The sequence below is a fragment of the Myotis myotis genome, unplaced genomic scaffold (genome assembly GCF_014108235.1).
Source record: "Myotis myotis isolate mMyoMyo1 unplaced genomic scaffold, mMyoMyo1.p scaffold_m19_p_16, whole genome shotgun sequence".
In the NCBI taxonomy this organism is placed as follows: domain Eukaryota; kingdom Metazoa; phylum Chordata; class Mammalia; order Chiroptera; family Vespertilionidae; genus Myotis; species Myotis myotis.
Window position 1 is genome coordinate 37,935,062 of NW_023416320.1, and position 14,909 is coordinate 37,949,970.

Sequence of the window (14,909 nt, forward strand, 5' to 3'; positions counted from 1 at the left end):
AACTGAATTAACCTGTGACCTAAAATATGCAATACACAATTAAATACATCTTAACATGCAGAAAATCTAGCCACCTCACTCAAGATCATATCTCTTATCATCTTGGAAATCTGATACATCATTCAAAACGACTATCTGAATTACAGAATGCCTGAAGCCCTATTTGTAGGGAAGATTCCAATGGCATCTAGTCTTATGTCACTCACAGGCAAATTCATCTGCCTTAAGACAAAATTAAGCTTCTTCTTACGTATACATCTAAATTTTCAATACAGGCAAACTCAGAATTAGAGCTCCTAATTCCGCTGGCTCACACCTCTTTCTGGTCCTTCTCCACTCCTCACCCCCCAGACAACCAAAAATAAACACTCAAACCAGTACTATATGAACTGACTGACCAATCGTGGGCTCCCAGGGACTTAAGACAACCAGGAAAAACAAAGATGGAAAGAATCACTGCTTTGCAAACAAGGCCTTAATTAGGTCCGTAAATAAAAACCCTTTTACTGCTCCAGCCCTGAGTCCTTCTGAAGGAAGATTTCCCAACTACTTCTCACACTGACACAACACAAACATCAACACACAGCCTCTAGCAAACCGAGGCGTGAACATACACCCGCACGCTGGAAATCCTCTCGATGTCCCGTTATCTAAAAAAGCATCACCACTGAAAGTCCTAGGTCTTAAAAATTATACTGTAATAATATAACAAGAAATTTCTATTCCATCCTATCCTGGAAGACGAACTGCCCCGAAGACAAGGAAAAACAGGTAAAATAAAAGCCACAGTTGATGTTTTCAAAACCATCCATGAGTCTCCCCCGAGGCCAAGCTTTCATTGTTTAATGGTAACTACACAATTTATTAATTCCCTTGGAAACAACGCTTCCAACAGTGCTCTTCGGCATGCGGGTCAAGCATTCACTTAGGCGACTTTATACTTTTGCCTGCTTATGTTTTCTAATTCAAAGATGTATAAACTGGGCGAAACCAACAGTTAACTGCAACAATAACAATTCAGAGAGGCTGGAATGGAACATAAAAGTATGAAGAGTTGAAAGTTTTGAAATATGAAACATTCAAACAACTTTTCTAACTAAGGACCATTTCACGTAGGAAATGAAAAAGCACAATATTTGAGGCTGTAGCTCAGTGTCTCTCTGTCTTTATCCCTTAGATGAACCATGAAAATAGGCGCTAGCCTGTGAGTACAGAACCTACAAACATCGAGTCTTATGATAATTTGGCAGCAGACCCAAGAAGAAACTTAATATTCTCTGCCTCGCCATTCCATTCCCTTCTTGTTTGTTCTTCAGGTGAAGTTATGGTTTTTGATACAGGAGATTTTCATGTTTTCTTAGCCTCATTATAGGGACAAGTGGTGGCAGGAAGAGAAAATGGCCCTGAGTGAGAGAAGACAATCAATATAAATGTGGGCACAGCCAAGAGCTGTGTAAACTGTGAGGAAGTTTTGTTGACCGAATTAAGGAGACCAGCTTCAACGAGGCTGCAGTGAAGTCGCTCAAATATAAATCACGGCCTAGAAAAGCTAGAAAGAAATATGTGTTAGGGAGTTAAGGGGAGGTGATTGATATTTTAAACGCTCTTTGAAATTTTAATGAATTTCTTGTTTTTCATTCTTCTGATTCACTGGTAAACGCTGCTGGCTTCAAAATAAGTAAGATTTTCAAAGAAGGAACAGGAAAATCTATAATGATTATACCCCAGGGAAGCCTGCCAGACATGATGACTTCACTAATTTAAGCTTCACTCCTCTAGTGGTGGCTGCGAGGAATGAAGCCAACGCATTATAGAACATGTAAGTAGCATGATGAATTGATTCACAAACTGAATAATAACCCAGAACTTTCTAATACTGTTTGCATCTACTAGTAAACAGGCATGTAACAGGGATCCTGAAGAAAGTTTGAGTCCACATTTTCAAACTGCACGCTAAAATAAAACTGAATATGCCAGTAGATTGACTAAAATCCCATTTTATTTTTCGGACAATTTATACTAACGTCTTCTAACATCAATTTTGAATGACTGGAACCCTTGACATCTTTTGACTTCTCTTAACTACTAGAGCCCTTGCCACGTCCACCGCTGAAGAATGCCTGAAAACAGAGTGAAATGAGTGTGTATTTATCTGAAATTGGCCTAAAACTTTCATTTCCAACATTTAAGATAATTAAGATTATTTTAAGGATAAGGAGTAATTTTTAAATATTTTCCAAATTGAATGGCTCATCCAATTACACAATTATTCAATATATTTTATTATTTTGAACTTATTTTAGTTGTGCAAAAAAATATTCCTGAATCTGAACATGGTATCAGCTATTAAGTATGAATACTCAGAAACATAGTACCACCCCACAAGCCCTTTAAAAACAAACCACACGTCATTCACACAGAGCCCCCCACGGGGGAAGTCCCCCCACACACACTCAATTTCATTATAGTGTGGTGCTTATTTTGTCCCAGACAATATGCCTGTGAATGATGACAAAATGAAACATCTTCCCCTTACTTCATTTCTTCATCTATAAGAAAATTAACTACCATTATATCATAATTAATCCCATCAATATGTATTGGTATATTCTGTTAAGCAAAATAATTTGACATGCTTATTCTTCTATATATTTAAGTTACTTTAAATGATTATCTTATTTGAATTTTTCAGTGATGAGAACTGTTACATATTTGGCCCCCCCTGGCTCTCGTCAGTGGCTACTTGCTCAAGGTCAGTGTATACCTGCTCAAGGACACTGGCGTGGGGCCCACTAGCCTGGGGACCTCTGTGATTAAGCACACCCCGGTCTACACTGTGGCCTAGCCATCCTTCTACCTGCATCTGAATTCCAAAGGAGAGGAACAAAGGACTGCTTGCCTTTTATTTGCTTTATAAAATCTAGTTAAACCCTAGGATTGTTTTCCTTTTAATAACTTAAAATTCTTTGTTATCACCTATCGAAATGGGAAGAAAAGAGTTTCAGATGAAAAGGCACCTTATTCAGAGATTAACTTTTGCTAGGTCAGCGAAGTTTCTACTTTTGACAGTGACCATCTTTCATGAACTCTGGTAATGAAAGTATTTACTTAAATGGAAAATACAGAGACTACAAGGGTGGGCAAACGTAGGTTTACAGTTGTGAGTACATGAAACAGAGTTTATTATTATTTATTATTTTCCATACAAGCCACTGTAAATCTATGTTTTCCCATCCCTGTATTTACACTTTAAAAACAACAGTCACAGTATAAAAATTAAGATGTCTCACATGAAAAACAGCTGATTTTATATTTTTTCTAGTATCATAAATTTCATAACATTAATAGTTTCAAAAGCCTTCACTAATACATATGGAAATACTGAACCAAACAATTTCATGGCATTTAGTTTTGTTTATTTTTAAGAAATGTGATAAAAGATCACAATGGTGATTGGAAAATGATGTTTATGGATGAAATTCTAACATGAATAATTTATTGAACTTCTAGTGAAACTTATGCTCCAAGTTCATCAAGGTCCAGAGGTTTAGGAGGGAATAAATAAGCAAAAATATAATCTGTGAAGAAGTAATTTTTCATTAGGCTAAGGTGGAAACAAATAGATTACAACATGTAATATATCCTTCCATATGCTAAAGTTTTAAAAATATACACAGTATCTAAGTATGAAGAACAGATTACAATACATAGATATATATAGTCTTATTTACATGTTTAGACTTATGCATATGTGGATCAAAGTAGGTATTTTTATTTACATAACCTATATATAAATATTCATGTATTAATCATACACAAATAATTGTAATAGTACTATGTTTTAAATATAGTATTTAACCTTTAAGAAGCAAATACATTTTGTGTATCATCCAAATGGGGTTGTATATTTGTAAACAACAGATTTCTTTTTTTAACTTCTTTATAACTTAATGTCCAAAGTGCCAAGACAGGCACACAGATTCTTGTACTGATATTTAGAAACAATTCAGTCCAATGTTATATGTATGCAACAAATAGTTTAGTAACAAAAGGGAAAGCAAAACAAAGGAAATAATTCTAAATTTTCATTACTCATAAAGCAAAACACTGCAAATTGATACTGTGTTGTGGAAAATGGTCAGGAGGAGATACAACAAAAAGGTTCGAAATGTTATGCCCACCCCATATGTATAATATGCATACGTATGTATCTATGCAAAATAAACCCAGTCCATGTAGTGTTATAATAACCTAGTGACGTGCAGCTCCTAATGATGAGTACTGATTCATAAGTCAAATTACGTAAGGAGAAACAGAACAGTAATTTCATGGATTTGAACTCGTAACCACCGAACAACAGAGCATACAGTCATGAAGAAGCAAGGTGCAAAGTAAACAGTGAGAAGGCAGACACTCACCTTCGGTGCCATTGGGAGTCATGGAATTACTATTTATATGAGAGTTATCGAGTTTGGGGCCACTGGGGGAGTCACTACTACCACTCAGACGGCTATGCGGGCTGGTTAGATCCTGCATTTCCATAGACCTAGAGACAAGAAGCCTTCCGTTTGACAGATGTACCAAATTCATAACGCCGCTATTTAATGCGCTAACGACTTGACGCCTCTGGAACACATTCGCACAAAAGTCCCATTGTATCTCTTTTCTTAGACTCAAAATAGTTCATCTTACATTTTACCTCCAGTCACCCTTTCATAACATGTGGTAATGAAAGGTGTCAGCCACTTGCCTTACCTATCTAGCCAAACATTCACAGGGGGCTTTTAAAATCTTTTTTTTTTCTCCTCTTATAGGGCTCATCAAGGCACAGATCAAAAGAGACAATTACATCTAATTTAATCTTTTTTAAAAAATGTAGTCATGCTTCTTTTACATTAAAAAAGGCATCATTTTTCTAAAAGAAAAAATGTGTAAACAAGTAGGAAAAAACCACCCTTCTATGGAATCTGTTTGATCTAATAAATTAGCACTAAGTACTCCTTTATAATTTACCAACCAATCGTAATTTAATGGGTCCCCAAACCAAATAAAACACTCGGAGCCTATAGTCTAATGACAGAGAATGAGATAGTTCTGCTGAATGTGTTTACTCTGGCAAACTGCTTAATTGTCCCTCTGTTTCCCTTGAAACAAATGCAGCATTAAAACATTATGATGTCGGCTCTCCTGTTTGCTTTGTGGATTACACACAGCGTGCCCAATTGAAAAGGGATAAGGCCCACGTACAGGAGTCCTGTGAGCATTAGCACTTGGAATACCTCAACTGTCACTCAGGGAAAGAACAATTCCACTTCAGTGCTCCAAGCATTTTTACCCTATAAAAACACTCCCACCTCCCCTGAAAGTCCTTAGACCCAGCAGTTACTTACTCTATAAAAGGTACAAAAGCCACTACTCATGTGCCCAAGTGTACAGCTATCCATGTGTATTTAACATCTCAGTAAAGAAGAGAGGATTTATTTAAAGTGACTAAAAACATCCCTAGATACCATCTTGTTTTTAAAGCTTTTGAGAATCGAAGACTCATTTACTTTATTTTAAACGTATGTGTATTTTTAAGGGGGGGGGGGGAGAGCATGTTTAATATCCTATCTATGAAGCTAAGACTAAAAGTTAGTCATTTTAATTTGGAGGTTGCACTTAAACTGATTTTCAATGGCTTAAGATGAACCATTTTTCTTCTAGGGTGAGTTTTTATTTCCCCCAGTCATCTGAATTCAAACTAGAAATGACTTAAAAATCTAATTTCTCTTTTCTAAATTCCCTTTACATTCACAGTTTTCCTAACTCCAGAAACCATAGCCCATAATCATTTTCAAACCCAGGCTCCTATTCCCTTTCTACATACTCAAAATGTTTTACACACTTACACTTACACACACACACACACACACACACACAGTGCTAAGTAATTTCCAACAGAGGCCGTTGCTATTAATAGCAATAATTAAGAAATACTAGACAAAAATAGATATGGGTCACAGAGAGGTAATCTCCCAAAATGTCAAATATCAACAATATCCTTACCTGCAACTTGAGGAAACAGCAACATCTGAACTGGTTTGAGGTGTTTGCACCTGTGATCAGGGGTAAAAAATTAGAAGCTGTTGTTAACTCTGCTTCGGTGTCAGCTCTTAATTACACAGAGCACATGGCAGAGAACCACAATGCTCCCTTTTAACCAAAAGAGAAAAAGGAGGATACTGCAGCCGTGAAAGGCATATTGTCTTTAAGTTGAGGTCTCTACTGTTGTTTCCTCCTGCAGGTCTACCCTCCTCCTCCCCTGGTCAGGGGGGACGGCGGCCAAATGACTGGATAGTGATTCATCACTGGCCTATGACAGCTGCAAACGGATTACCCCTCCCCCAATCAACATGCAAAGCAGCCTGGCCCAGGCAGCTTGGAAAAGGTGCTTGGAGGGAAAAAAAATCGCTAGTAGCAAAATGAGTGTGTTTCACAGCAGTAGCCCAGGCCACAGGGTCCTCCAGCATCCACGGATCTTTCATCTGCTGCTCTCACCAGCTGAAGCAGAGTTCCCGCCCACCCCTCTGACTCCCGACAGTTTCTTATCCTTATCACCAGTTTTCTGCTATATTGACTGCTTGTCATTTCACATTCACTGAAAGGGCTTTTGGGCAACTTCCAGGCCCCGCTGGACTCCTTACAAAAGGCAAAGGCAAGTTTTCATCCCCCAAGCCCCATCCCGGAGCGCTATGCTCGTGTACCCACGCAGTTTTACAAGGCAGCCACGCGTACTCCTCAAGGCCTGATCAAGTAGGGAGAGCCGTTCGCTTTGATCTGATTTTCCATCTTTTAAACCGAGAGAGAATGGATAAGACAGTCATCAATCCGTGTCCCAGGTAGCCAGCCTGTCGCTGTCTGTTGTCTCCAGAAGAATCTGGATTTCGGGACTTCACCGGACAACAACTAACCTAACAGGCAGGGCAGCCGTTGCTAATCTCTGCCCACCCTCCAGAGGCAGCGCCAACGCCAACGACCAGCAGGTGAGCAGCTCAGGCGAAGGTGGGCTGCTGGCTCCCACGCTCAGGCTGATGCCTCAGCTGTAAAGGGCATTCTATTCTGCAGGGCGTTCAAAACGATTCCGAATTCCAAACCTTTGATGTGCATTTTCATTCAACCTGAACTGACATTCATTAGGGTCACAGGACCAAGTTGAGAACTGGAGCACCCCACATGGCATTAAAGTTATCAGGCCAAGTATCTACGACTGAGTCCTGTTCTTTTTCAATTATGATTTATGAAATTAAGAAATACTACCTTTCTGGCCAGCATGAAGCATCGTTAAAGTCGCCATGTTTGGTGAATGTTACGTGCGATTTCTGGGTATGCTTTTCTAGAGTGCGTGCAGGATGAAAATTAAATTTTAAGAGATGCCTGAACATTAAATGAAAATTTAATGTGAATGCTTGTGGATATGTCGTTCTGTGATAACAGGCTTCTGCAATTTTTGTTAAAATTAATGTTCTACACAAGGTTGAATGTTTCCCCTTAGGAACTGCAGCAATATACCTAAGTACACCTGGAATAAATTATAGGTGAGAACTAACTTAGTTTTAAGAACTCTCTTGGCTTAATTATGTGAAAGAGTATGTAAAACATACTTTCTGTTTAATGTTAAAAGTGTTAAAATACATTGCTATTTTAACATTAGCTAGATTGTATAAGCTTAGAAATGTAACTTTGGTTCCATTATATACTTAGAAAGTTTGATTATATTTATATTTGAGGTTTAACCTGTCATATTTAAATTTCAAAGTCAAACTGTTCATTGGAGTTCAAAATAAGAATTATTCTAACATGTTTTCTCACTAAAAAATGTATTAATGTATTTTCACAACATCTTTCCTTTCTGCTGACTCGACTCAGTCTCTACTGTACTTTTTATACACTACAATTTTTGAAAGTCCACATTCACGATCTTCATTTCATTAAGTAGACTTCAGATATATTCTTTTGTGTCTCAAGGATTATTTAAACCATGTGTTGTGTGTTACTGTATTTAAAAGTGACTCTTTAATCAAAATAACTTTAAAACAACTAATCCTCACTTAGGCTGGTCAGCTGAATCCACATCGCGGTCCAGGAAAAATAAATCTACTCTCAAGAATGCGAATGCAGACAACAATTAGACACAGATGTGAACAAAATTAGTTACAGTTTACAAAATGCTACACTTCACATGCTTTTAGTTTTTTATGTGTAGTACAAGACTGCAGTGTAGTAAGGAAACATACTCTCATAATGACTTATCTAAAAAGAACACCTATTTCTGACTGGTGTTGATTTTCTCTTATATATGACAAGATCTCTGGAGATTGCTGTGTTTTCAAGGTCTAACACCCTAATGTGTTTCAAAAATAATTAGGCGCATTTCCATTCAAAAGAGAAAAAAATATTTCATGGTTTTCAGAAAAAAATGCTGTTAGATATCTGTAAGCTTACATTTTCTGCTTCCCATCCATAAAGGTAATGTTTCTTGTCTTCTCCTAATCTGGTATTTTTAATTCAAATGCTCCTATGAGTGCAACACTATTTCCCTTAACATTGTAAATGGTCACCTTATATTACAATGAAGTCATTTCACTTTAATGCTTTTTAAAACTCTTCCTATAGAATGAATGCTCAGAGTAGCATACAGCTACTGAAAACACAAAGAGAAAAAAGACAGCAGAACTTCTAAGGACTTACATTCAAGAATCCCAAACTAGTAACTCTGACTTCTGATTAGTTAATGAGGTCTTTTAAGTTTGCCTTTTTTCTAATTAAATTTATAATTCTTCACAGATGTAACTTTTGTTGATGTTCAATTTGTCTCTCTCATTTTGTTAAACCTCACATAGTACTTCGCCAATCCATTGAATAGCCACATTAAATCTGTTAATACCATGCTCTTCAACCCCAGAAATTATTTCCAGAAGGCAAACTTGCTTTGAGGGATCATCAAACAAGACTTAAGGTACACATTTTATCACATTTTCCCTACCACAGAGCTCAGGATGCAGAGCAAAATTCATGACTTTTGCACTGTTTATTATACTTTGCTAAATTACAAATCAAAAGCATCTGACAGAAGATCATGTATGAAGCCAAAAAGTTAATAATGTTCTGTGAAAAGTAAACTGTAAATGGAAAGGGATTCTAAATCTCAGCAGCACAGAGCAAATAAAATGTAGGTACTTGTCTAAAATTATGGGTTTTCCACAGGCTTTTCTGCTTGCTAGAAGCAATTTTTACAAAACGACTATAATTTTAAACTTACTTTCTTCAAACCAAAAAGAAATTTTCAAAGTGAAAGTACTGAACTTATCTAAATAAATAGAGTTGGCAGGCAAGCTAGTTTTGCCCAACCACAGATCAACCTGAGCACTCCCAAATTTGAAAGACAATGGCAATTTTCTCATCAGAATGCATTTTATAGTGAAAAAAATGTGCCTTGGGCACAAATCTGTTTTTTAATCAGAATGTATTCTTGCTAAAACTCTCTTCAATCAATATTTCTACCCACGGTGTCAATGCTCTGGTTAAAACCTAAACCTAAAACTGAAATAAACTTCTGCCAAGAAATGGATGGATGCCTTTGAAATGTTAACACTTATTTCCTTCTTTATCAAAGACTCCATGAAATAACGGCTTTCATACTATCACTGATTTTTAATGTAATATATATACTGTATTACTTTTTGAAGTATCTCATTTAAAGAAAATGACAAAAGAGAGTCCCGCTTGGACACAAAAACAAGTATTAAAATGGCACTGGTTCTACCTATAGTTTTCAAGGACTGTTTTCAAAATAGCATGTATTGTAAATGTCGAATACTTTTGATATTTGATTAAATGGAAGAAGTGGTTTTATTCCCTCTCTAAGCATTTTCCTCATTTCAAAGAACTCCTATAAAATACATTTTTGCATTCCAATGGAAATTTTCTTTTGAGAAAATCATTTATCATGTCTAGGAAACCCAGAGAGCAGCTGACTTGCCTTTGGCACTCTCAAACTGAACAGTGGCTCAATTAGGCTTCTCTGTCTGTCACCGCAGAGAGTTTTCAGGATTGAAAAGCCATGGCTGCCTGTTCACCCACTGAACACTTCGGGCCTTAGGAGAACTCATGCAGCGAGAAAGTCAAATATTTGATAATGAAAAAAAAAAAAAAAGCATGACTATTCATGTGTGCACGTCCTCAAATCCAAAGGGTGGGCGAAAACACTCATACAAGCCTAAAATAAAACCTACTCTGAAAGACACATTTAATAATAATAATAATAATAATAATAATAAAACCTCAAACCTATAAAACTACACTATGTGCTTAACTACCGACTTTTTGGACCCCTTGTCATTTTAAGAAATGAAACATACAAAACGGTTGTCTAAAGGCAAGGACAGCTCTGAATTTATCGAATTCTTGCAAATGCTCTGCTTAAGTGTGTTCAAAAACTCCTCCCAAGACACATACACCCACGAGTAATGGGCAATTCATATACTGATTCTGAACGACAAATATTTTAAATGATAATTCAAAAATTTAAGTCTGGTTAAATTTCAAGGTCCATTCAAGTCATATAAAATGTCAATAAGTGAAAATATTATTAATTTGGCAAATGTTTATAATTTCACTTTTGAAGATGAGCCTGTTTAATATAATGTTTGGAAATTTTGTTTATTGAAGCAAAAGGATTTCCTCCCTTTAAAAGCGGTGCCTATTTTTGTTGTCCTTTCAAAACGTTAATTTCTTCCTCATTTTCTCAGGTTAATCTGAAGTGTGTAGGAGAAATTATCTGGGTGTTGCAATGGAGATATATATATGTGTAGATACTGACATAGGTATATTATAGCTTTATTCAGTATCACGCGATCATAGTTGAGGTTTGTGCAGCAATTCAGAAAAGAGATATGAAGTAATCTCCCCGCGGGAGATTCTATTTATTGATCTAGATCACAACAAAAGTAATTGTGAACAATTAATTTGTAATTATCAGTCACTGGTTCTAATCGCTCGGATAACTTGGGGGCTGAGAATTAGGCGTGGGTGATGGAACCCTGCGGTTCATCAAGTCCTAGGTACAAAGTGTCATCATCTTCCCCATGCCCTTGGGTTTGCATGGTAAAAGAAACCAAAACAAGACCCAAAGCGCTCCTGGTATCCCGAGCTCTGCCCACCGGACAGCTGCTGTCCGCCCCTCCAATTTCTCCAACAGCCCGGCTCGTACTTACAGCGCTTACATCGGCGGCGTCCGCCCGTCCGCTGCGCTCCTCCGCCTCCCCCGGCTCAGCAGCCCTCGGCTCCGGCCATCCTGTCGCTCCGGGACGGGGGCGCGGGAGGGTCCGCTCTAGGGGCTCTCGGGGCCGCCGGGCGCTCCCGGAAGCCGAGCCCGGCCGCGGGGACAGCCGCCTGGCCGCTGCTGCAGGCTCGGGCTGCCGAGCGACGGAGCGAAAGCGCGGTCCCCAGCGGGCACCCCGCCGCAGCGGCCGGCCGCGGGAAGGCTGCGAGTCGGAAGTGGCACAGCGGAGTTCCCCCCTCGCCCCCAACTCGGAGCCATGGGCTCCCGGCGCAGCTCAGAGACCGCCCCGAGCCCTGCGCTCCCGGCGCCCGGCCGCCGCCGATCGCATCTGAGCGCCGCAGACAAAGAACCCGCAGCAGCTCATCCCGGCCGGGGGGCGCAGCCCTGTGGGTCTGCCCGTGCCGCCTGCGGGCTTGGGGCGGTGGTTTGTGCCACGCCAGCCACAGCTATTCTCTTGTCCTAACCTTATTGGTTTAAATGCAACAGTTGAAAGGAGCACGGCTGGTCTGACTCAACCGTGCTGCTTTAAAAAAAAATAAAAAATTATTATATAAATGAGCGCGCCCCGTGCTATCAGAATAAACAGCTGTGGGAGAAGAACTTCTCGGAGACACTGTCAACACACATCTCTGGCTACAGCAGCTACCAATTACGAGCGTTGGGGAGTCGTTACGCGTTATCTTTTATACTTTTCCAAAACTTTTTTTTTTTTTCAGGCCCTGAAACTTGGGGAAGTGATGCTTTTCAAATGCTGTTTTCTAAATGTAACAACTGACAGGTCTGGGGAAAATATAAAAAAAAAAAAAAGGAGAATGGCCGTTTCCATATTAAGTACATCAAGGGGGTGGAGGGGTGGGGGTGGGTAAGCAAACGTGTAAGCTATTATGAGTTTAACAATGGAAGCCTGAGCGTGATTCTGCAAAGTTCTCTGGGATGATGAGTTTTACCTGAACTACTTTTGTGGGTATGAACCAGGTAATATTGCGTTGTTAGTATTTTTAAATGATTTTTGGGGAAAGATGTGTTGTTTTACCTAGAACTCTTTACGGTCACTTCTTTAAAAAAAATTAGAACTAAACTCAATCTATGCATGAAAATCTATACTACGAGGGTTGAGCCATTCAGATTATGACTAAATTACAGGTCCAGTTTAAGATACTTAGTCACCATCATGTTTTAGGCAAATAAATGGCTTTAGTTGTTAAGATTGATGACTTAACCATTATATTGATCTCAAATATTTAAAGAAGGCATCACTTATGTGACTATTCTAATTTTACGTGCCAGCCCCATGCCACAGTTCAAACACCAGTGTTTATTTTTGATACTCCTCACTCATCAAAACCAATTTTGTACTCTAAAATAAAATCTTTATACCCACTGGATTGCCCTTAAAACTGTTTTGTCAGGACCAATAATACTGTTCTATGTATTTGTCCTCTTATTAGTAATAAGAAGGACCTTTTTCCTTAAGGTTCTCATCTTGATATAAAAAAAAAAACATTTAAAAAATCACAGTAACTTCTTCAATGATTTTATAATATGTTTTCAGACCACAAATTAATAAAGCAGATAGATCCAGTCTTACCTTTCCTTTGCTAATTTGTAAATGAAAGCACCATTCTGATGCAAACAAAACAAAAAGCTTCTAGTGATCAAAATTCAATATAGACTTCCCTCTTCTTTCCCCAGAAAGGATGCCAATCTGAATTCCTCCAAAAAGAGAGCTTAAACTGCACACTCACCTAGGATTTCATTTTGTATGGTAGCGGCAAGTAATCATGGGCTAGTCATCTACCATATTTGGGAAGGCAGGTCAAAAATCAGTTGATTGCTATTGGATCGTGCATATATGCGGCAGAAATAGAATGACGTTACAACTACAGCACTTTCTCAGACCAGAAGTATCAGTTATTCAATACACAGAAAATAAAATACGGCACTTAATGGAGGTTTCTAGAGCCATGAGTAAAATGTAATGTTACATTGATTCAATCTATGATATCAAACAATGACTGCTTTTGCTATCATATTTATTTCTAAGCTCCATAAAACCCCAAATTTGAAGTCCTGGTTGGAAAATTCAACCCTGCTTGAAACTTTACAGTAAGCTATTATAACTATGCTTCCCTTAATTTAAAAATTATTATCCATGTAAAAGGGTAAAATATTATCATTCTGATCCATGAAAGGCTGTATTGGCAAATCCAAAAGATACTCACTGTATGAAGTCAGTACTGCAAGGATATAATGTAAAGTACCTGACTTTTGTATATAATTGCCTACATTATAATCAGATTTATACATTAGTTTTTATATTGAAATTCAATTTTATTTATATAACACAGGATACTATTAAAGCAATGATGCATATAATTATGAAAAACATTATGAAAAGCATGAACATAAGGTGACCCCTAATTGACATGCTATAGGTCATGCGACATAATTATGTAGCAAAGAGCATAGTCGTTGGCTAAAAGAAATATCCATGTGCATATATAGCACTTTTAACTGGTTTCCTTTCCTAAATCAGAATGAGATGGATTAAAAATGATTACATGCTCATCCACAGATTGTCTGGTTACTGCTTTGGATATCAAATATGCAATAATTACCATACAACTTACATCCAACATATTCTCTGATAACTAGCCAAAATGTAAGCCATTACTAAAAAGACCCAACTTGTGGTTTACTGTTAACTTCCTATTTCTAAATTTCCACCAACTAGAATTACATACTTAACAACCAACTTTAAGGACCAAGGTGTTCCCTAAATAAAATCATATATATCACAACAGAAATTAGAAAAATTTGCTGAAATTTTACTATTAGTAAAGACAGATATTGGTAGGAAACATTACTATTTGATATTTCCTACAGAAATTTCAACACATATGACTAGGAGTAAAATATTTTCTAATATGATTTTCCTTCATAGAACAAAATTGTGTATATATATATAATTTTTATCTGGAAAAGGAAAATACTTGAAATAATCAGCTGTAATGAAATGTTTGAATACCTTCAAAGGGACAATATCTTTCCTATACTGTGTCTCCAAATAGGTTTTATCTTACAGAGCAAGCTGTTGCCTAGGACCTAGGTAAATGCCTGTTTATGTAGAAGTCTGCAATTTTGATAGAAATTGTTAGTGCTTCCCAATTAACAGAGAATTTTAAATAGAGGCATGATTGCAAAAATAAACAAATGCCCCTGGTTTTTAAAAATGCAAGAGCAGATGTAAGGGATTCATTAGAACAATCAAAAAAGGTAACTTGGAACTTTTCAAAAACTACACGAATAAGCAGTTGATTAATCCAAGTAAATATAACAAACACTGAGAAAAGGAAGGACAAAACTCAAATGTCTCTTTCCCTCTTCCATTCCAGTTAACAGTAAGACAGTTCTTAAGCAGTTGTGGAGATTCCAATAAAAGATGCTCTCAGAGGTCATTTCCCTCCTATTTGTATTTACCTTTCAATCATTTTTTAATTAAGCGATTACCTGGTCCAATGTAAACCATCCCTTATCTCTCTGCTCCCACCATTCTTAGGAGATTATTTCTCGAGAATAATGGGAG

At 37.6% G+C, this 14,909-nt stretch overlaps 1 protein-coding gene across 8 annotated transcripts in view; it reads right to left on the bottom strand.

Annotated features, from left to right (window-relative positions):
* The window catches only part of EYA1 (EYA transcriptional coactivator and phosphatase 1), a 211,890-nt gene that overhangs the window by 146,062 nt on the left and 50,919 nt on the right, over positions 1–14,909 (bottom strand). For 3 of the 8 annotated variants that reach the window (XM_036338516.1, XM_036338515.1, XM_036338514.1), the window contains exons 1-3: positions 11,256–11,572; positions 6,049–6,098; positions 4,419–4,546 (exon numbers count right to left, since the gene is read on the bottom strand). In XM_036338516.1, coding sequence (XP_036194409.1) covers positions 4,419–4,542 — 124 coding nt within the window. In that variant the 5' untranslated portion in view covers positions 4,543–4,546; positions 6,049–6,098; positions 11,256–11,572. Of the gene's footprint in view, positions 1–4,418; positions 4,547–6,048; positions 6,099–11,255; positions 11,573–14,909 lie in introns of those variants that run through there. The other 5 variants (XM_036338509.1, XM_036338511.1, XM_036338513.1 and 2 more) reach the window with 3 other exon arrangements.